The sequence below is a fragment of the Lagopus muta genome, chromosome 19, assembly GCF_023343835.1.
Source record: "Lagopus muta isolate bLagMut1 chromosome 19, bLagMut1 primary, whole genome shotgun sequence".
Taxonomy (NCBI): Eukaryota; Metazoa; Chordata; class Aves; order Galliformes; family Phasianidae; genus Lagopus; species Lagopus muta.
This window is the reverse complement of record NC_064451.1, coordinates 2,483,654-2,504,487: the sequence shown is the minus strand read 5'-3', so window position 1 is coordinate 2,504,487 and position 20,834 is coordinate 2,483,654. Positions and strand designations below refer to the sequence as shown.

General features: G+C 52.3%; 1 protein-coding gene across 1 annotated transcript in view; it reads right to left on the bottom strand.

The window, feature by feature from the left end:
- The window catches only part of COL27A1 (collagen type XXVII alpha 1 chain), a 45,482-nt gene that overhangs the window by 9,228 nt on the left and 15,420 nt on the right, over positions 1 to 20,834 (bottom strand). Inside the window, exons 2-31 of the mRNA XM_048966445.1 lie at positions 17,428 to 17,575; positions 17,085 to 17,243; positions 16,375 to 16,570; positions 15,886 to 16,023; positions 9,486 to 9,756; positions 9,086 to 9,402; positions 8,334 to 8,378; positions 7,873 to 7,992; positions 6,278 to 6,316; positions 6,109 to 6,162; positions 5,570 to 5,623; positions 4,558 to 4,665; positions 4,400 to 4,453; positions 4,028 to 4,081; positions 3,899 to 3,943; positions 3,609 to 3,662; positions 3,215 to 3,259; positions 3,067 to 3,120; positions 2,937 to 2,981; positions 2,793 to 2,846; positions 2,651 to 2,695; positions 2,444 to 2,497; positions 2,214 to 2,258; positions 1,760 to 1,813; positions 1,513 to 1,620; positions 997 to 1,050; positions 664 to 717; positions 459 to 503; positions 284 to 337; positions 106 to 150 (exon numbers count right to left, since the gene is read on the bottom strand). Of these exons, the coding sequence (XP_048822402.1) occupies positions 106 to 150; positions 284 to 337; positions 459 to 503; positions 664 to 717; positions 997 to 1,050; positions 1,513 to 1,620; positions 1,760 to 1,813; positions 2,214 to 2,258; positions 2,444 to 2,497; positions 2,651 to 2,695; positions 2,793 to 2,846; positions 2,937 to 2,981; positions 3,067 to 3,120; positions 3,215 to 3,259; positions 3,609 to 3,662; positions 3,899 to 3,943; positions 4,028 to 4,081; positions 4,400 to 4,453; positions 4,558 to 4,665; positions 5,570 to 5,623; positions 6,109 to 6,162; positions 6,278 to 6,316; positions 7,873 to 7,992; positions 8,334 to 8,378; positions 9,086 to 9,402; positions 9,486 to 9,756; positions 15,886 to 16,023; positions 16,375 to 16,570; positions 17,085 to 17,243; positions 17,428 to 17,575 (2,612 nt within the window). The remainder of the gene's footprint in view (positions 1 to 105; positions 151 to 283; positions 338 to 458; positions 504 to 663; positions 718 to 996; positions 1,051 to 1,512; positions 1,621 to 1,759; positions 1,814 to 2,213; positions 2,259 to 2,443; positions 2,498 to 2,650; positions 2,696 to 2,792; positions 2,847 to 2,936; positions 2,982 to 3,066; positions 3,121 to 3,214; positions 3,260 to 3,608; positions 3,663 to 3,898; positions 3,944 to 4,027; positions 4,082 to 4,399; positions 4,454 to 4,557; positions 4,666 to 5,569; positions 5,624 to 6,108; positions 6,163 to 6,277; positions 6,317 to 7,872; positions 7,993 to 8,333; positions 8,379 to 9,085; positions 9,403 to 9,485; positions 9,757 to 15,885; positions 16,024 to 16,374; positions 16,571 to 17,084; positions 17,244 to 17,427; positions 17,576 to 20,834) is intronic.

Here is a 20,834-nt window from a genome sequence, read left to right as displayed (position 1 = left end):
TCCTTTGCCCTTCCAGGGCACATCCCCCAGGGCAGGGAGCTGCACAGGGAGAGCACAGATGTGGATAGGCAGAAACGAGGCAGAAGGACTGGCAGCTCTACTCACCGGTGCTCCCATCCTGCCTGGGCTGCCCACAGCCCCGGGGGGACCCTGCAGGGTAAGGCAGGGGGTGGTGAGGATGGAGAGGCAGGGGCAGCCGTTCCATCCCATCCCATCCCTGCAACCTCAGCCACACGCAGGCAGGTTGGTAGACAATATATAGGATGTAGTGTAGAATGGGAACCTGTATACCAGGCTTTCCTTCTGTGCCTTCTGCTCCAGGGATGCCTCTTGAGCCCTGGAAAGAGGATCTCACCTCAAAGCAGAGCCTGGTGACAGATACCACAGCTTCCCAACAGCTGTGCCCTCCCACAGTGGCCAAAATCCCCAGCCTCATGCACATGGCATCACCTACTTACAGGAGCTCCTGGGACTCCAACCAGCCCACGTTGGCCCCCACGGCCCTGGAAAGGATTGAGCACTGAGAAAAGATTCTTTCTGGCAGGAGTAACACTAATGGAGATTCAACAGGGATCACTCAGCAAATGGCCCCTGTGCTGTTCTGTCTCCATCCTCAAAGACGCTTCAAAATTGAGCTGTAGGCAACCACAGCCCATTAGTTACCCTGGCACCCCGTGGTCCTGGCATTCCCTTTGGGCCATCAGGTCCTCGGCCTCCCTACAATTCACCCAGAGAGAAGTGCTGTCATTTTAGGTAACACTGAGGTTCCCCCCAACCCTTCCACCTCAGAATGGATACAAGGTGCCATGAACTGGGGACATGAGGCTGGGGACCTCTATGGTTGGCTTCAGCACTGAGTGGCAGTGTGACACCGTCCCCCAGGTGCTGACACTCATGCTGGGGCTCCAGGGCATGGTGGCCACATCCCTGCCCCTCCCTGCAGGGGTGAGGGTTGCCCATGGGCTACCACAACGCAGTGCCAAAACCATCACTGGCCTTCGGTCCTTCGCTGCTGTTCAGCCCCACTGGACCCATCTGCCCTTCTTCTCCCTGTGGGAAAAAAACAGAACAGAAATGGTTGAGAGAATCATAGAGTGAGTACAAAAGGTGGGTGTGCTGAGCTCCCGTGGGCTCAGACACAGCCGTGGTGCTCCTGCACAGGTGGCTCAGACCAATGAATACAGCAGCAGTGCGTAAGGCAGCACAGCCTAAAAGTGGGAAAGGCGGCAAAGATGAGCTGCGCTGCATCCCCATCTCCTAGGGATGTGGGAGGGTTCACTTCTCATCCTGAAGAGTGACTGTGAGGGCAGATCCGGGGAGGCACCCCAACAGCCCTCTCATGATTGCCCAGGCTGCACAGCCCCTGCCTGATGCTGCATTTCCTCCCTGACTCCAGGTGACAAATGAGAGGTCCCAGAGCCTTCATCCCACAGAAAGAAGAAGGATGTGGCCGGCAGAGCTGCCCACGCTCCCTTCACCCCTCCCAAGCTGCCTGCCCACCCCCAGCCTCACCTCAGGTCCCCGGGGTCCTGCTGCCCCACGGGGTCCTGGGAAGCCTAATGAGCCCATCTGGCCCCGCAGCCCTGGGGGACCCGCAGCTCCTGGTGCTCCTCGCAGACCCTGGGCAGGAGGAAGATGGAATGGATCAGCAGCACGGTGTGAGGTCACACACAGCACAGTGTGAGCACACGGCTGGGGTTGGTTGCTTTCCCAGACAAAGGAAGGGAGCAGCTCCCAGCCATGGCCCTGTGCACTGTACCTTGCCTCCTTTGGCACCCAGGTCTCCCTTGGCTCCGCTGGGACCCCGGCAGCCCTGTAAGAGCAGCAGAGGGGAGGGCACCCTCAGACTTGTTGGAAACCACAACCAAAGCTTGGTCAGATCCCATTTGGGGCACTGATGCCCATTTGGGTGTCATAGCGCTGGCTCTGCTCAAATCAGCATCCCATCCCATGTCAGCACCTCATCCTCATTAGAGACTTATTAAACACAAGCTGAAGCACTCCCACTATCCTTGTCACCCCTAAAGCAGGTGACAGAGCACACTGCCATCTCTGCCTGCTCCTCGTGGCACAGCACTTCAGACAAATCCAAAACTGCAATGCCACCTATTCCAATGCCAACATGGATAAACTGATGAAACTGGTGCTTTGGGCTGCTTGACTGAGACTTTTCCACACCCTGAGCCATGCATGGTGTGGGTGCCATCACTCACCCGCTCTCCTTGGATGCCCTTGGACCCTGGCAGGCCAATAAACCCCTTCAGAGAGAGACACAAAACATGAGTTAGACAAAAAGAACACAACACAGAAAGAACTCTGCCAGTGGGGGTGGGTGTGTGGGGAGGGGGTTGGGGCTGCTTGGCATTATCCCACAGTGCTTTTGGGGTGCTTCAAGATGAGGAGGGGACACCCCTCACCCTGCCATTCACCCCCCTGGACTCACCACAGGTCCCTCCTGTCCTGATTGTCCCCTCATTCCAGGGACCCCTTCTGTGCCCTGCAAGGAGAATGCCAGCATCAGGCACCCCAGCATGATGTTTGTACAGCCAAAAGCAGCACAGACCCCAGGGGAGGGGGGTGCCTCAAAGGGAAACACTTGAACCCAAGTTCCAGCCCCACCAGAGGCCAAAACTAGAAGAAAAATTCTTACAGTGTCTCCTTTGGGACCGGAGGACCCCTCCATCCCAGCAGTACCCTGCAGAGAAGCACGCAGGGATGGAGCTCAGCAGCTCCTTTCCCAACTTGCACGTGTGCACCTCAGCAACGTAGGATGGCACCCACACATCATTTACCTGCATACCCCTGAGGCCTGGGGGGCCACGCTGTCCCTGCAAGCCCTGCGGCCCCTGAAAAACAGCAGAGGGGTGAAAAGCTCCCAGAACCCCCAGCTGCCCCCAGACACCCCGTTGCTGTGAGATTTGCCCATCCTGATATACCTTGGGACCATGGGGGCCAGGCAAGCCAGGAGGACCCATTTCTCCCTGTGGAGAGAGCAATGAAGGGATTTGGTGAGCCCAGCAGCTGGAAAATCCCAAAGGACAGAGCAGGGAGCCTGGGAAGCCTCACCTGAGAGCCGTTGACTCCTTGGCACCCAACAGAACCTGGCTGGCCTGGCTGTCCCTGCAAGGCAAGAGCAATGCTCAGCCCTGGGGCTATGGGAGCTGGGTTGGAGACCCCATAGCATTGCTGTGGGAAGTGGAGCACCGTGACTTACCATAGGGCCAGCAGGGCCTGAGGAACCCACTGAACCACCTTCTCCCTGAGGCAGCAGAGAACAGATGCCATTTTATGGTGTGGTTTTCTGCTTTGAGTCTTCACATCCCCATTTCCCCCATTCTTCTTTGCATCATGCATCAAGGACTCTCCAGGCATCCATTATCCCTCTGTCCCTATTTCTTCCCTACTCCATGACCAAACCATTTCAATTTCCCTTTTACCTCTCCTACAAATCCAATTCTTTCTCACTGGGATGCCTCCCGTTGACTAATGCTGTCATCATGCTGAGAGCAGGACAGAGCTCAGATGCTGCCACAGCCTGGGCTTTGCCCCAGGGCTCCTTGCTCTTAATGGGGCAGGGCTGGAGACCCAGAAAAAGAAAAACCCCTCACCTCTGGCCCTGCAGGGCCCTGGAAGCCCATGGCACCCTTCAGACCTGCCATGCCCTAGGACAGAAGGCAGAGCTCTTAACAAAGTGCTGCTGTCACGTCCCTTGCAGCAGAATGGGGGGAGGTGTGAAGATCCTAAAGGTTTTCCCAAGGGCTGGGACATTTGCAAGGGGACGTGACCTCACCTCTCCAAAGCAAAGGCATTGATTATGGAAAGGGGAATGAGGATGTAGCAGGAGGGGAAGGAGCAATGTGCAAAGAGGAGGACATCCCATGCTCCTGCATCAACTCACGTGAGCTCCAGCAGGACCGGGCAGGCCGCTCTCTCCTTTCATCCCCTAAAAAAGCCAAGAGATGGAGGGCAGCATGGCCTCGGGGCAGGAGGCACAGGGAAGGGTGCAGGGCAAGGACAGGCACTGCACCTTCATTCCCTTCTCGCCTTTCTCCCCAGGAGGTCCAGGGTCACCCAAGAAGCCCTGGAAGGGAACAAGGCCAGTTGAGCCATAAGCAGAGCACTGGGAGCTAAACGCAGCTGCTGTGGCTCAAAGGAGCTCCGGTGTGGGGCAGGGGACCCTGCACCTTGCACTACATGCACCATCTCAGAAAGAAAAGAAATAGCCACAGAGCTGGTCCCCAGTACACTGCTACCCTGCTCCAGTGACCCACACTGCCCCGGCCAGCAGCAGCCACATGCAGTGAGGTTGAGCCCAAGGGCAAGAGATTCTCCATCTGGATGATGAGACGATACTTACAGGGGAATGAAGTATAGGCCAGAAAAGCATAGGCCATCTCACCTCTTCTCCCTTCTCACCAGCCAGCCCCCGGTCCCCGCGGAAGCCCTGCATCCCCTGAGGAGATGAAGGAAGGAATGGGCTGAGCAATGCAACAACTCCCAGCCTCCCACATTCCCTGGGGTCACTGTGGGGTCTGGGCAGCATCACACAGCACTCACCTGCTCGCCAGGCAGTCCACACAGCCCAGGTTTTCCCCCCAAGCCAGGGGACCCATCCAAACCAGGCCGCCCTGCACGACCCGGCAAGCCCTGCAGCCCTGGCTTGCCCTGCAGAGAGAACCAGCACCATGAGCCCCTCCGTCAGCTGAGGGACTTGGGAACAGGCTGATGGGTGAGAACAGGAGAGCCAGAAGTGCATGCTGTGATGAAATGGAGAAGATGAACACTGAGCTCTTGCTCTGACAGCAGTGCCTCCGGCCACCACGTGCCCAACAGAGTGCTCATCACAGGGCATTGCTCCGGGCACTGCCAGCTCCACCCCTAAACTTGAACAGCGGAGCCACTGCCAGAAGCAAACTGGGAGTAGGGGAGCGCACTGGGAGGGAGCAGTAAGAGTGAAAGCCCTCTGTGTCTGTCGCTCAGCTCTGAGGCACTCCAGCTGCCCTCAATCCTTCCCCATGTGCAGAGCTGAGGCTTGGGACAGTTTTCCGTTTGTCCTCAGCTCCCTGGCAGCTCTGAATTAAGGCAGGGAAAAGCTCAATCTGGAACTGTCAGAAAGCATTTCCCTTCAAATTGCTTTGATTGTTCGGATTCCCCACGAAATCCCCAAAATCTGGGCTCAGAGTTTGAGGGAAGCAGGGAAAGATGTGACTTCTTTGATGTCTTTCAGAGTGAAGAACAGGTTTGGAAAACACAAAAGCTTGCTTGAAAAGATAGTCTTCTTCCAGCTCTTGTCCATTCCTAGCACAGCTGGCAGCACTGTCCCCATGCACACCCCTGCTGCACAGAGCAGGGTGGGCAAGGACACCTTGCAGCAGCCGAGCAGTGAGGAGGGGATTTGCTCTGGCACCCAGAGCTCTGTGGTGTGGCTCCATTTCTTGCTCAAGATCTTAAACTCTAAATTTCTCCACCAGCTTTTGGAGCTGTGAAAGTCCAATACAGGCACCAGCCCTCCACCCTCCACCCCATCCTGCATTTGAGCATCCCTAGTCATGGGATGGGTGGCACTCACCATGTACCCCCGCTGGCCCTTCTCCCCCGGCTCTCCTGGCTCCCCACACAGCCCCTGTGTGCAAACACAAATCGAGTCAGCAAAAGTAGGCTGGGCCCCCGGATCATATTGCAGAAGTGAGAGATGTCATGGCCTCGTAGGTAATGGTTATTGGAGAACAAGGAACAGTGCACAGAGAGCCATGGAAATCACATCCAAGGGTGGATCTGCATCCAAGTGCCCTGCAGCCCCTCTGCCCCACCTGTGACCCGTTGCCAAGCACCACTTGAGCGGCTCCTTGACTTGTTCTGGTGGGTCTCCAAATGAACAAACACTGTCTTTATCCGAAACAAGTGGGCACACACAGGAGCAGCACCAGGGGCTGGCAGAGGGGGGACAATGTCACAGAGCTGAGACATCACCTGTCCATCAGTGGACCACCAACAAGCAAACCTCTAGGCTGGAATCCCAAGTCCTCAAATTACAGCTGATTTTGAGGGAGTTCAGGGTTGCTTGGGAACCCAAAGTGTCCATGGGCACCTGGAGGTGGCTGTGCTTACCGGTATGCCTGCTTTCCCTGGGTGCCCTGGGGGGCCGGGGGCTCCGGGTTTTCTCTGCATTAAAGAGAAGTGTTGGTAGAGCAGATCTTGCTGTCAGAGTGCTTGGGTAGAGGAAAAACCCCCCCAGCTGGCCATGGAGAAGTAAAAACAAACCTGGAATGCTACTCACCGGCCAGCCAGCGTGCAGCAGCTGGTAAAAGGATGATTGCTGAAAGAACGGGAATAAACGTCAAACAAAGTTCTCCCTAAATCCCCATTCTCTTTCTGCTGGGAAAGAAAACTTTCACTACGCAAGCTACAAGGTGTATCTTGTGTGGGGTGGTACCACACTGTACTCTTATCCAGGTTGCAGGTGCCCAAGCTGGGAGATGAAGTTCTCTTCCTCCTCGAGTCCATTGAGCTGCTTGGGAATGTTGTTTTTCAGCATAGCAGGGACTTGTTCTGTTGCATTGCTTCTGCTGCAGCCCTGCTATGTTTCCACACGTGCAGCCCAACATCCTCTCTCTTTCCTTCTCTCCACCCCTGCCAGGGGTTTTTTGTCACAGAGAAGGAGAGCAGGCTGGTTCAATACTAATAAATCCTCTCCAGCACTGCCTTCATCATCCCCAGCACATTGCTGATATCAAATTCAGCCATTAGCAGCTGTCTGGGGCCACGTCCCTGCACAAAGCTGTACCTAAGGTGACAATCCAGCCTCCTTTCCTCCCAGCAACACAACCTACAGACACTTGGGAGGCACAACCCATCCCTCCTGAGCAGCAAGCTCAGCAGTTTGGAGGTACCCACTGCATCCAATGCTGCAACCCAGAACCTGCCCTGTCCCCACCAAACCCACACTGCAATGCTCAGGACCCAACGTGCTCAGGTTTTACCCACCATCAACCTCAAGGGAAACCCCCTCCCAAGTTTGGCCCTCTGACGCTGAAGGAAGAAGCCGAGGAACTCATTACAGAGGGTAAAGGCAGAGCCTTCAGCACATGGGAGTATTTCTATCAGCCTGCTGTGTTTAAGGGGCAGATGATGGATGGATGGATGCATTTAACGAGCCCTAATGCTGCAGCACTCATTGTGGCTGTTTGAGAGTCAATCCTGAGTTGGCCACTGCTCCTTTCCCCTGCCAGGACTTTTTGGGGGCTGGAGCAGGGCCAGCACTTTGCTTTGTCTCAGGAATCAGTGAACTCACGTTCACTCAGGACAGGATATTATTTCATGAGGCTTGAAAAATACCCCAAATCCAACCTTTTGGAAAAAAAAAACCCACCACCATCTTCCACAAGATCTGAGCTCTTGCTTTATTCTGCTCTAAAGTTCCCTGCCCTCATTTCTTAGCCTGACCTCTTGCCTTTAACACTATGGGGAGAGACAAAGAAAACAGCAGCACTGCAGGCTGAGCTCCCCGGGCAGCAGCTCCTGTTTTCCACCCTTTTCCTCTGTTTTCCACTCTGTGCAACCTTGATGAAGCCTAACAAGGCCTGGATGCAGCACTGAGCACTGCACCCTGCAGCCACTTTCCTGCCTTCAAACCTCATCCCCAGCAGCAGGACAGGAGGACATGGAACCTTAGAGAAGGAAAAGGCCAGGGGCATCTTCCCTCTCCCTCCTGTATCTCCACCCTGCCAGCCTCCCCAGTCCATCCCTGCCAGCCAGGAAAAGATGGAAAGGTTGGGAAGATCCTTTGGAAGCATTAAAAAGGACAAAAAACAAAACAAAACCCCATTGATGGGTCTCTCAGTGCCCACCCTGAAGCCCTCCTGCAGTTCTCACCGTGAAGCTCAGCCAGTCCTCGCGGGAGTTCCTCCAGAGGACAAGAGTGGGGATGCCAGGGATGCCTGTGGGTCCTGGGTCTCCTGGGGGTCCCATCCTCCCCATGGCTCCGGCATGACCCTAAGAAGAAAAAGGCAGCTCTGTAACTCAACCTAGGGTTTGGACACTTGTCACAGGTTGGGCACAGATCCTGGCCTGGGATAATCTTTGGGCACAGGGATGTCAGTGTCACATGGCAGCATCCCTCCTGAGCTAAAAGCTGCTTCATGGGATTCAAACACCCAGCAAAAAGAGTGTTCTCCTCTTCCAAATACACATAAGGGGCCACTACGCTGCAGCACTGGATGATTGCTTTGCTGTGTTGATTCAAAACAAGCAAGATGCAAACCCAGACCATCACTGGTGCTTCCCTGAACCCTTGGCCACACCTCACAGCTTCACCCATTTTCCTGGATACTCACTTTGTCTCCTTTGGGCCCCATCAGTCCACGTCTCCCAGGGCATCCCTACAAGGAAAGAAGAGCTGCATCAACTTCTGCCTTCCCCAGCAGAGAACAAACCAACAAACTGGATATAAGGAAGGTGGCTTTTATACTCAGGGTGGTGGGGCACAGGTTGCTCTGCAGACAGCCAAAGTCAGGGTGTTGGGTCTCTGAGCACTGATGGAGCTGTGGGTGTCCCTGTGCATTGCATTGCAGGGATTGGGACTGGATGGCCTTTAAGCATCCCTTCTGACTCCAACTATGATGCTATGATCACCATTCTGCCCTGCAGGCTGCCCAGCCTGAGGTCAGAGGCTCTGAGTTGTCCCACTTAGCATGGATGCAGCCACATGCTCACTGTAGCCAAGGCAGCCCCAGCTGTCACCACAGGGACATTCATCCCTGCAGTGCCCTCGGCAGGTCTCAGGCACAGTCACTTCCCAACACATTTCTGGAGGTGAAGATGCCCAAGGTGATGCAGCACAAGGGTGTGCTATGGACCTGATACGCATCACACCACCAACCCAGCAGGAAGGCAGAGTCATGTTTCCAAAAGGAAAATCCTATGTTTCTTTAGATGAAGTTTTTAGGTATTACAGCAGTGGGGAAGCAAAAGAATGGGACCACAGGCTGACAATATTGTAAGGGTTTCTCCTCTCCATCTGCCATGGAAATGCAACCAGCCTACACCACCTACCCTTCCACCCCCATTGTCTCCCCCCGCCACTCACCGGCAGCCCTGGGGGTCCTGGCAGCCCTGGGGGTCCTGGCTTCACATGAGCCCGATATCCACGCACTGATGGCAAGATGGGGTGCCCCAGGGGGATGGGAGGATGCTCTGGATCCCCTGCAGCCATCCCTGAGGAGCCCTCGGGTGCGGCTGCCTGTCGTCTCGATGGGAACACTTTGGAGGAGGCAATGGGGTTCATGGCACGGCCAGGCTTGATGGGTGGGAGGCGAAGGTGGGTGTCTGCATTGCCCTTCAGCTTATCCTTGGTGATGTTCTCCTGCCCAGGGTCAGAGGCTTGCTCCTTCTTGGCTGATGATCCTGGGAGGACAAAAGCACCATAAGGGGCCAGGCGTTGTGATGATGCTTGGGAGAAAGGGAGGAATCTGCACCAGCAGACTTACTGGGCATGCCGATGATCTGAGGTCTGCTCCTGCTGATCCCTGGCCTGCCAGGGCCAGTGATTTTATTATAGGTGGAGTTCAACAGCTCAAAGCCTTCATCCTCAATAGAAAGGCTTCCCTCTTCTTCCTCCAGCTCTTCAGCTGTTGGCACCTCAGCAGCAGAGAACAAAGTCCGGGTGCTCCCATCTGGCTGCAGGCTAAGGGTCTCCTGGGCATCTTCCCATGTCCAAAGTGGGCCCAAGGTCAAATCTGGATGGGAGAGGTTGGAATCCTGAGAAGGAAGGAGGGAAAGTAATGAAATCTGATGTTTTCTCTTTTTCTATTTGTTGTTCTACTAGGGCTCCGAGTGCCACCTTTGTACCAATACCCAGTCCTGGACCAACGTGCACCATAAGCTTCTTTCAGCACCCAAAGCAGAGCAGGACACTGAATGGGTTCCAGGCAGTTCCCCAGTGCCAGGTGGGTTAGTTCACCTGCTTGAGTTAATTATTTTAACATGGATTTGTTTGTGTTTCTCTTTGGCCCACACCACCTTCTCAAAGCACCCTTTGTAGGGCACACATAACCCAACACAGGGCGCCAACGAGAACCCATGGGAGCTCAGCCCTGGCTGATGCATCGTTGGGTTTGGTGCAAGGCAGTTGACTAACAGAGCCAGTGAGAAGTCACTAGAGGGAGACACAGGTCCGTGATTGCCTTGCAGGGCTGGGGAAGGGAGCAGGGAAGTACAAGGAGACGGCGAGCATCCTTCCCATCGTCCTTCCCTGGGCATCTTCTTTTGGTTGAACCAATCACTTGGCTCTGATTCTGCTCGGCACCATGGGCTCAAGGTGCACATTCTGTTGGGAGTGAGTTGATGGGAGCTAACCCATCGTGGTGCTCCCAAGTACCACCAGCAATGTCACTGCCAAAACCAGTGGCTCCAAGGCAAGGATTTGGTGGAATGGATGGCTCTGGTCAAACCCAATTCAGAAGAGCAACTGGGAGACAGAAGAGCTCAAAAGGCATCAGAGCATTTTCAAAACAACTGGAATGCTTTGCATTCAATCGTGAAAACACCCCAGGTCACATCCATCCCACATTATCTGACCCATCTTTGTCCATTGCTGCAGCTACAACTGACTGGGAGCTGCGGCCAATCCTCAATTCCATTTGAAGCCAAAGGTCTCACCTAAAGGGCAATACTCTTCTGAGCCCAAGATGATCTCTTAGTATAGAGGTTTTTGGGGAGAACAGGAATATTTCTACCTCCATCTTCAACATCCTGGGTGTAGGTAGCAGGTGAGAGGCTGCCTGCTCCAACACAGATGCACTCCATGCACTGAATGTCTGACTAAGCAGGATCAAGCCCCATTCTTTGAAGCCACCCATGTCACATTTCTGCTTTAAGCAGAGCCAGGAATAATGCCAGCAGGTGTGATCCAGCCCCCCAGTTGACTCAGAGGTAGCAAGCTCTTATTTTGGTGCTGACACTTGTCTAACCCCTCCAATCTTGTGCATAGCCCACACACAGCAAAGCTGGCTTTGCTGGGAACCATTCAGAATCCCCAGCATGAGTAAAATCACTCAAACCTCATTGATAACCATATTTCTAAGAGTAGAATCATAGCTTGAAATTAGGTTGGAAAAAGACCTTCAAAAACCATCAGGTCGACCTGACCTACCAAGTCTCATCACTAAGCCGTGTCCCTTAGTGCCACAGAGCTGATGCTCTGTGGAGTCACAGCATCATTAAAGTTGGAAAGACCACTGAGATCACCTGGCCCAGCCACCTAGTCCAAGCATCAGCCATCAACCTATGCTATAACCTGGTACTGAGGAGCAGGAGTTGAGAGAGGTTGTGGTAAGGTCAAAGTGCAAGAAGTAAAGAGGGCAAGGTAGAAAGCAAGGTCTGGAGCCTGGTGGGAGGAGCTCCTCAGTGCTGACATTCTAGCCTATCAGCACACTATAATTAGCAGTCACTAGCTCAATTTCCCCCCTGAACAATGCAGCCCGTGGGCCGTGTAATTTGTTAGCAAACCACAGCAAATTGGGGTCAGCCTGACGCACGCTCCAACATCTGCCCAGCAAAGATTTAATGCTGTTTGTAAACCTCCACCCCCAGCACCTGGCAGTCTAAGGAAGAGCTAATAAATAGCAGAGATGGGAATTCATCTCAGGGGACGAAGGAGGCTTGGGGGAGCAGTGGCACCATGCATCGGGTGATCCTCTTCCTGCAACCAGGCACAGTAATTAAACCCACAGCTTCTGTAATCACAGCTGTGTGATTCAATTTGGGGTCTGGCATGCAGTAAATTCAGCAAGAAACGAGAGCTGGTGGGGGTGGGGACCTGGCATCTTTGTAAGTTCAAATTAGAATAGTTGTAGCATTGGCTATTTTGCGTTTCGGGGTGCTGATTCTTCAGCCTTGGCCAGAGAAAATGTTTATTTTGTAAGTGAAATGTCATTAATGGGCAGACTATGCAGGACATTAAGAGAGAGCTCTGCAATCTGAGCCTCCTGGAGGCTACAAACACCAACCCGACTCCCAGCCCAACCTCCCTCTGTTGGGCCATTGAACCCCACCAAGATGTGGGGCAGGAGACCCATTCAATCCACAACAGCCCAACTCTTCAGGCCAGTTTTCTTCTATCCAAGGCCTTAGCTAATAATTAAAAGTCAGTTAGGGAAATGAAAGCTCCAGTCAGAGCCATAAAATAGAACATTCAGGTGCTGCCTTTGCTCACTGCTGTTTCCAGACACATACTGGGCAAAGAGCACTGCTGGGCACACAGTTTGTAACATGGGTGTCCTGTCGGCTTCTGCTCTTAAAATATCAAAAATGCAAAGCCAGCTGATGCCTAAATAACCACAGAATCACTGAGGTTGGGAAAGACCTCTAAAGGTCACCAAGTCCAACCATCATCCCACCACCACCACGGCAGCTTCAGCGTTGCTTTGGGGGCTTTCTGATTAAAAACTGTTTTGAAATCCAGCTTTAATGGTGAGAACCAAATTCAGCTTTCCAACAAGACCCCTATTCCCCATTCTTACAAAATAAATATCTCTGTCTATCTATAATTTTTGATCCAAACCAAAAGTGTTCATTTCCTTAAGACACATTTTTGCAATAAATGAAACCACGAAACGTGCCAGCTACAGCCAGGAGAAATTAAACTTCATTCTGCATGTCTCACAGAGGGGGAAATCAGTGAGCTACGATGCTTTGTGCTGCATCACGAGGAGGGGATGATTCAGCCCGTGGAGCACATGGACATCATTAACCAGAAAGCCCCCAGCAGGCAGAGGACAGAGGAAGGTCGGACTTGAAGAGATGCTGAGATCCTGCCTTGCAAAACCTGCGCAAAGCTTTGAGTTTAAAGGCAGGTGCTTCAAAGGAAAACGGCTGGTTTGCAGGGGCTGGAGGAGGACTGAATGGCAAACCACTAAAATAAAATCCAACATCATTTTTAACAGCAGAGGAAAGGTGTCTTGGCGATGCTGGATGGCATCAAGGGAGGAAGAGCACGGTGGGAAGCCAGCGCTGGAAGCCTGAGCTCTGCCTAAAGCAGCAGGTTTAAAGGCTCTAGATACCAGTGCATACATTAACCAGGAGCTGAAGCACCAGGGTGTGCAGCAGGGGATAGCAGGGCTGGGATCCACTGCAATTACACTGTGTACAGGAACCAGAGCCAGGGGGACTCTGCAGTGCAATGCTGGAATCCCTAGAAAATGCTGGTCTGTGATTTTGATGTTCGTCTGTAATGTCTGGCATGGGAAAGGCCTGGATTAGAGGTTCCCATCTGGCGAGCTCAGGGGAAATGTCTGACTTTCTGAGCTGAAAGTTACAGGTCCCACGTGTCCCAGCAATCACAGTTGAGTTATGTGGGCTCTTTGTAAACAGAATAAAATGCCAAGACCAATAGCATCCCTGCCTGCTCCTTTGTAACGGCCAAATTTAGAGTGAGAAGTCATTGTGAGAAGAACTGAGATGCACACGCTGGGAAATGCTTTAAGCAGCTCAAAGCTGCCCACTAGAATGGGGCAGAAGGCATCGGGGTGTGGAACTGCCCTAAAGGACATTTGGGAAGTAGGGACAGCAGGAATTGAGAGCAGGCACAGGGGGTATTTGTAAAAGAGAGGTAAGGGGAATAGATACGTGATAAGCAAAGTGCATCCTGACTTGTAGAGGGGCAGCTTCAGCACGGGGCAGTGCAGCCACTGAAATAGCCCAACGTGAGCACTGGGGGGTTGGTTTGGCTCAGAAACTGGGGAAAGCCAAGGGATACTGGGAACACTTTGAGTTGTGATAACGTGCCCCAAAAGAGGCAAACAGGAGCCCTAGAGCAATTACAGAGCTTGTCCTCAAAGCAGAGCTCACGCTGGGTAGCGGAGCAACTGACATGGAGCTGGGTAATAGCAACATCACAGATAGTGCAACTAATGCTGTGGTGTTTAAAGGACACCTCATGTAACTCAGTGGGTATCGTCCAAGAAGATGAGTAGCATTTTGCTGACACGTAATGGTGTCAGTGTGATGATCCCTGACTTCTGCTGGGCTGTTTGCTTGTTACGGATGGATTCCACCATCCAGAAAGGAGATTCATTCAGAGAGCAGCAAGCATGTCAAAGCCCAGCGTGGGGCACGTCTGTCCTCAGGAGTGCAGACACCACTGTACCACATTGCCCTCATTTTCTGCAAGGTCAGACCAGGCAGAGCGTAATTCAAAGCTTCACACCTTACCAGAAAACATACTGTTGTGAATAGAAGCCTTTTCCATCCAGCAGACAAAGGTACAATACAATTTACAAGCTCATGACCAGAGAAAGACAACACCAAACTATTTTCTTCCCAATGCATTCAACCATCGATCCCCTGAAGAGCCTTCTGGGAGACACTCAGTCTCAGGAAGGCTGAAAACCAAGAGCAGACTTTCTCCTAAGGGAGCCTCACTTGCAATACAAGCTTTTGTCCCCTCCTCCCTTCCTATGAACTGCCCCCAATCATCACAAGCACCACACTGTGATTTGCTTTATCCTCTGAAACGTGTCTTGATATGAGCAACAGCCACCAAGCTCTCACAAAGCTCTGGCAGCAGAGCTGAGTCCAATTAGGAAACACTAACAAACAACACATCTACTGCCTTCACCCACTCACATCTTCTTCCGTTGTCACTATAGCTCTCCATAATTAATCGGCTCTAATTAGGGATTTGGGAATTCATTGATGTACTTATTTACTTCTGAGAGAACAAAGGCATAGAAAGCGTAACTCCAAAGCACAGCACTGGACATCCCTGCTCTGCTCTTCATTGTTTCACACTGTTAGTAGTGCATTTTTTCTTCTAATGAATCCAAACATCAAGGATCCTGAGGCATCTCTGGTTCTGATTAAGTGCTCCAAAACCAAACTCATCCCAAACCATCACTGGCCTCCCTCTGCAACCCATGAGCTCCACCAGTTCAACCGTGACAGCATCCCATCCATCAGGATGGGAACACAAACCATCCTTAAGTTCTCAATGGCAATGCCTGGGAGGGAAATAGAGAGGACTCTTCATTGCTCAAACATACAAAAATAAGTAAATAAATAAATTAAAAAAAAAACAAAAAACAGTTTGCATCTGCTGGCAGGCTTCCATCTTAGGATGTCTGTTTGCATGAAATTGGACAACAAACCATGGCTAGAAATCCCAAATGAAACAAATAAATGGGGTGAGACAGGAGGGTATGCGGAGGAACACTCCCTGCACATCACTCCTGCAGTGCAGAGCTGTACCTGAGCTGAGGAGTCCTGGATCACATTGGTTTCTTTTGGCACCTGCACAGTTGGAGAGAAAGAGAGACAACACGGGTGCAGAACCCGTTCAGAACCTGGCCAGGAGATGAGGGCTCTCCCTGGGCAGAGTCCTGAGGACACCCTGGGTGCAATGTGTCCTTGGGGATCAATTGTGTGACTGATGGGAGCCCGTGTACTTCTAGAAAGATTACTGAGTAGGCTAATATTCAATTTTCCACCAGTGCTGACAGCATAAAGAAGAAAAACATCTGAAAGGATGATGCAATGCAGCAATCTTGCTGGGTGTGAGCAAGAACTTCAAAGTGATGCCCAGCTCCTGGTGACAGCTTTCCCCCACCACTGTAGCAGAGCTCCAGCTGTATTACTCTACGGCTGCTCTGAATTTCCCTGAGTTTCACACATGGCACACACAGCCGTGCACACACCCAGGCTTTCTTTGGCTCAGAAACTCTTCCTCTGCCTCATTCTCCCCTTTGCACCAAACCCAACTATGACATCAATGGTCAGCCTCCACCCCACGTGCTGACTACCACAACCACGAGCTTCCAGCATCTCAGCCCACAGCAGACACCCAGCTCCTTCCAGGCTGTATTGGCTTCCAGTTTGCCAGCTGCCCCACACCTCTGGCCATGCTGCAGAGTGGTCCCTCGGAGGAGGACTGAGGCCAGAGGAGTGCACACATGTCACGGTGTGGCTGTGGCAATGCTCGCCAGCTGCTGCTGCATCCCCCATCACAAAGGTCAGCTGCTGCAGAGCTCCCTGTGGGGGAAAACAAACAGAGATTTACCTGTGTGCTTCCTCCAGAGGAGAGGGAAAAGCCTGTGGAGCTGCCAGCATCCTGAAGCCAGGGGCTTCTTGCAGCGTGGGGTGGGCACTCAGCATCAACCAATCTCCCCATCAAACCCACAGCACATCAACTGCAAAGCGACTCCCAAGTCAGACTGGACAGGGCTGAGCACCGATGGAGCTGTGGGTGTACAGTCAGTGGGACCAGATGGCGTTTCCTGGTCCCTTCCAATTTAAACAATTCTATGACTCCTACAGACAGAGGTGCAACCACAGTTTGTGTAGCAAACCCCATCCCCAAACGCAGCCCTGCCCTGCCCTCACCTCAAAGGGGATCTCAAAGGACTCCACCAGACCTCCGATGATGAGCAGCCCCTCGGTGCCCACACCCATCCCCAGGTAGCCGGGCCAGCTGGCTCTCTCCACCAGCCGACAGTCCACGTGCAGCTCCAGGCTCTCCTGGGAGATGCTGAGTGCAACTCGGTGCCAGCGCCCATCACTGAGCAGGGAAACGGGGAACCTGCATCACCCAGAGGGAAGGGAAGAGGCAGAACATGAAACCTGGCTCCTACACAAGGCGGGATGGGGCATCACCCTTACCAGCTCCCAGGACTCCTCCATCCTTGAAGTGGATGCTAAGGATGATACAAAAGGAATCAATGCTACTGTTACAAATAAGCACTGTTGGTTCCTTCCAGCTTGGGGGAGGTTGGGAGATGGAGGTTTCCAATGGATTTGGAAGCCTAAGTGAAAAATGATGTTTTGAAAATTATTGCTTTTTGTGCCTTGAAAACTATGGAAAATTGGTGGTGTCTTGGAAATTATTGCTATTTGTTTTTCTCTCCCCTTGGCTTATCCCCAGTCTTTCTACAGGGCAAACCACAGGCTACCAAAGCAATGATTAAGGTAACATTGACCCCGGGCATTCCCTACCAGGATGTCAGTGCTGTGGGCAGGCCGGCTTGGCTCCAGCAGAGCAGGGATGGCCCAGGAGGAGCAGACACAGCAGCAAACAGCCCCTAAGTGTCACTTACTCGTAGTGCCTCCTCCTCGTGGTGACGAAGACCAAACCGTATGGGCTAACCCGGATCTGGAAGAGCACGTGGCTCCGATGGCTCAGGATGGTCAACAGGCTGGTGTCCTCCTGCAGTGAGTACCTGAGCTTCATCAGCACGCTCAGCTCATCTGCAAACCTGGGAGAAAGAAGTATGGTGCATCTTGCAGCATAAAATGAGTCACAGTAAAAAGGAGCTCAGTGAGAACAGGGAATAACAAGAAAACCAAGAGCAAACAGGCTGTAAGGTTGGATACCCAGCAAGGAGCAGCCAGGACACAGAGCACTGTTCACATAACCTGAGGTGCAATCTCAGCACCCACCTGTCCCCAAACACCTCCTGTGTAGGAATGCTGAGGGTGGAGTACTGCCCGATCTGCAGAGTGCTGCAGTTGGCCTCATCGTAGCTGAAGGAAACATTGCTGAGGTCCTTTAAGTGAGAAGTCATTTTGTCCAGCAGGTTCACTTCATCTGCACAAGAGGAGAGATAGTTAGCAGCTGAGCTGCCCACACTCTGCTCACTTCATTCTTCTTACTGGGAGGGGAAACAAAGCTGCCTCATCAAGGATGAAAATACAGTCTGGGGACACTGAAAGTTCACAGATTCAGCCAACAGCTCTGAGAGCATCAGCAGCAGCCAGGTGATGTCTGAAATGGGAAGTGCCTTCTGAGAGCAGTGCCCCAAAACCACAGAGGGCCATTCCCACCCCAGCAGCACCATTATGAAAGTAGAGCTGAGCGCTGTGAAGCAGAGCATGGGACACACGTGTCCTAAAACACAGGTCCCAGCTCAGCCGAAAAGCTGCTCAGTCCTTTCCCAAGTTTCTTTGTTGAAGTTTGCCCACTTGCAATACAGAATTGTACCAGGGAGAGAAATTATGCAACTGCATCCCCTAGAAAGGCAGATGCACTGGCCAAACTGCAGAGCACCCTCTGCCCAAAGCACAGTCTGCTGATATTTCAAGAGCTATGCTCTGCTGTGCATCACACAGATCCATTTCCCAGCAGCTGAGAAGTTGGGAACACCACAGCATCTTCACATCAGCAAGAGTGCAGGGCTGAGCTCCATGGAGACAGTAGCTACGGACCCCAAAGTGGTGCCAGATCTGCAGAGCTCATCTGTGCCAAACGTGGTGCATGCGTGTAGTGCTGGGAATTAACCTGGGATCAAACACAGCTGAGAGAGGAAAAAAAGAATGGGAATATTGCTCCTTTCCCATTCCTCCCCATGTGTGCTGTGTGCTCCATCCCAGGTCTGACCTTGCAGATCAGAGTTGAAAGCAAGGGATGCTGTTAGGTGAATGGCTGCCCCATACATACCACAGCTGAGGATTCACTACAATAAATAGCATGGTTAAATGCAAGCTTTCCCAGGGAGGGCATGGGCTTAACGCGTGACTTGAGCATGTGATGATGTTAACCACATTCCACAAAAACACACAGGGAGAAGTGAAGCACGTGCCTTCCTAAATAAAAAGCAGCAAAGCCTCAGCACCAAAGCCTCTGTTTGCAGCTTCTCCCCAGGACTAACCTGGGGTCACTCCCACCCCGGCACTGCAGGGTTTCTGCTTGAATGTCATGGATTTGCCCCGTGTTTCAGAGCAGGCTTGTTTCTCTCTCTTGGCATTACACTCCCTGGATTACACAGCACAGCCCAGAGGCATGCCCAGGACCAGCATCACTTTCCCTGCCTTCATATGAACACGAGTGCACTTTAAGTAATGGTTACAAAGCTGAATGGTAAACCTCCAGAAAAGTACACATCCCTGCTACAAAATGAAACCACCTGAAAAGAAGCACGTGAAAACTCTCTAAGAAGTTATAAACAAATTCCATCCCCAACATTAAGCACGAGCATACCTAGTATGGCAAGGTGAGGAGACAAAGCCTGCATGCACCCCAGCACTGGTTGGTATCACAGACTTTCCCAATGCACCTGTATCCACTGTAAGCTCCTGTCTTCAACACAGGGCTTTTCTTGTTCTTTTGCTCCCAGACAGCTAAAAACCCCCAAGAACAAAAGGAGGAGCAAGAAACCCAGAGCACACTTTGATCTATTAAAGAACACGGGGAAAACACCAAGGCAAAGCTTCAGGAAGGACTGGAAGATGAGCAAGATGAAAGCACCCTCTGCTTTACCAGCACTGCTCTTAAATGGGGCAGAGGCTGTGGATGTAGGTCCCAGGTGAGGCTGCTTGGGGTCATTAGGGCCCATCGGTGCTCTCAGGACCCCTTCTGTCCCATCCCATCCCATCCCATCCCATCCCATCCCATCCCATCCCATCCCATCCCCAGTGCTTCAGTACAGGTGGCTGAAATTATAACACCCATCCCTTCTTGGCCCATCTGCACACACACAGAGCTTCTGCTCAGTCTGAAGTTCTCCTCAAGGAGGAGGAATGAGGGGAAAAAGAGATGATGCTAAATGTTGGAAAACATAATTGGAGCCCTGGGAGAACACATCTTAGGATCTGTCAGAGTCAATCACTTCCTCAGGACGTGCACTGCTGCTTGGGATGTGAAGTGACAGGGCTGGATGAGGCCTGCAGTCCTCTGGATCTTCTTTCCAGTTTCTGAGTGCCTTATGGAAATACTGCACTAAAAGTCTGCGTAGGCTCATAGTCTGTGTGCTTCTGCAGCCTTTCCAAACTCTGAGTCGGAGAAACTTGCACACCACCACTGAAACTTAATAATAAAATTAAATGGAAATGGAAGTGATGCATTAAATGATGGAAGAAGAGGCGTTTGTGCCAGGGCAAGGCTTTCCTGGCCTCTCTCACCACCACCACCTTGGCACATGCACAGCCCTCAACCAAGGGCTCGAAGCCAGGTGGCCCTCTCAGTGCTCCTGCACTGTTTGGCATTTCTGTTTTGCTCTTCAGAGCAAACTGCTTGTGCTGGAGCTGTGACCTGAGCGGGGCTGTGCACTGCACACACACTGCTGGGCTGTGCTGAGCTCTCACCTTCCTACTTGGTTCCAGTGCCATACAGAGCTCCCATGTCCACACACAGAGGCATCGGTGCCCTTTACTTCCTAAAAACCCACGTATAGTTGACCTTGTGAAACACAGAGTGCTATAGCAAGAGGGAAAAAAAAAAACACCACAAACCAACCCAACCAATGAAGCAATACAGCCAGAAGGGCATCTTTGCATTTGTTTTGACTTGCCTGCTGACTGCCCACTGTGGGTGGACAAGGACACCTCCACAGTATTGCATCCACAGGATGCCAGCCCTTTGGTAGCTCTTCCTATCTCTCTCTACCCTAGCATTATTTGTACTATTAAAAACATCCAGAGCAGCCATCCATTCTGGTTTTCTACCATTTCCAGTATGCTATTTGCTTTCTTTTTAAGTGCAACAGAAGACACAGGAGAAAGGTTCAAGCTGAGGGTGGTGTGTGTCCACTGAGAAGGTTATGCAACAAGACTTAAACCTTCCCCTCCCTGCTCTGGAGAGCAAAGAGAATTCGATTGTGACTCAGTGGCTGCAAGTTGGAGGGGACAGAGCCAAGGCAGGAAGAGAAAGAAAGAGCACGTTGCTCCCGGGAGGAGTGAATGCCTCTAACCACCTATGGAGAGGACAGAAAACATCAGGGAAGCGAAACCTTCTCGGAAGAAAAGCCTGCTGCACACATTGTTCAGACAGGAAAAGCTGAGCATGGGCGGGCATCCAACACATTGCACGCTGCTGCTGCTTTGTGTTGGGGTCTGCAGAGGGATGGGGCTTC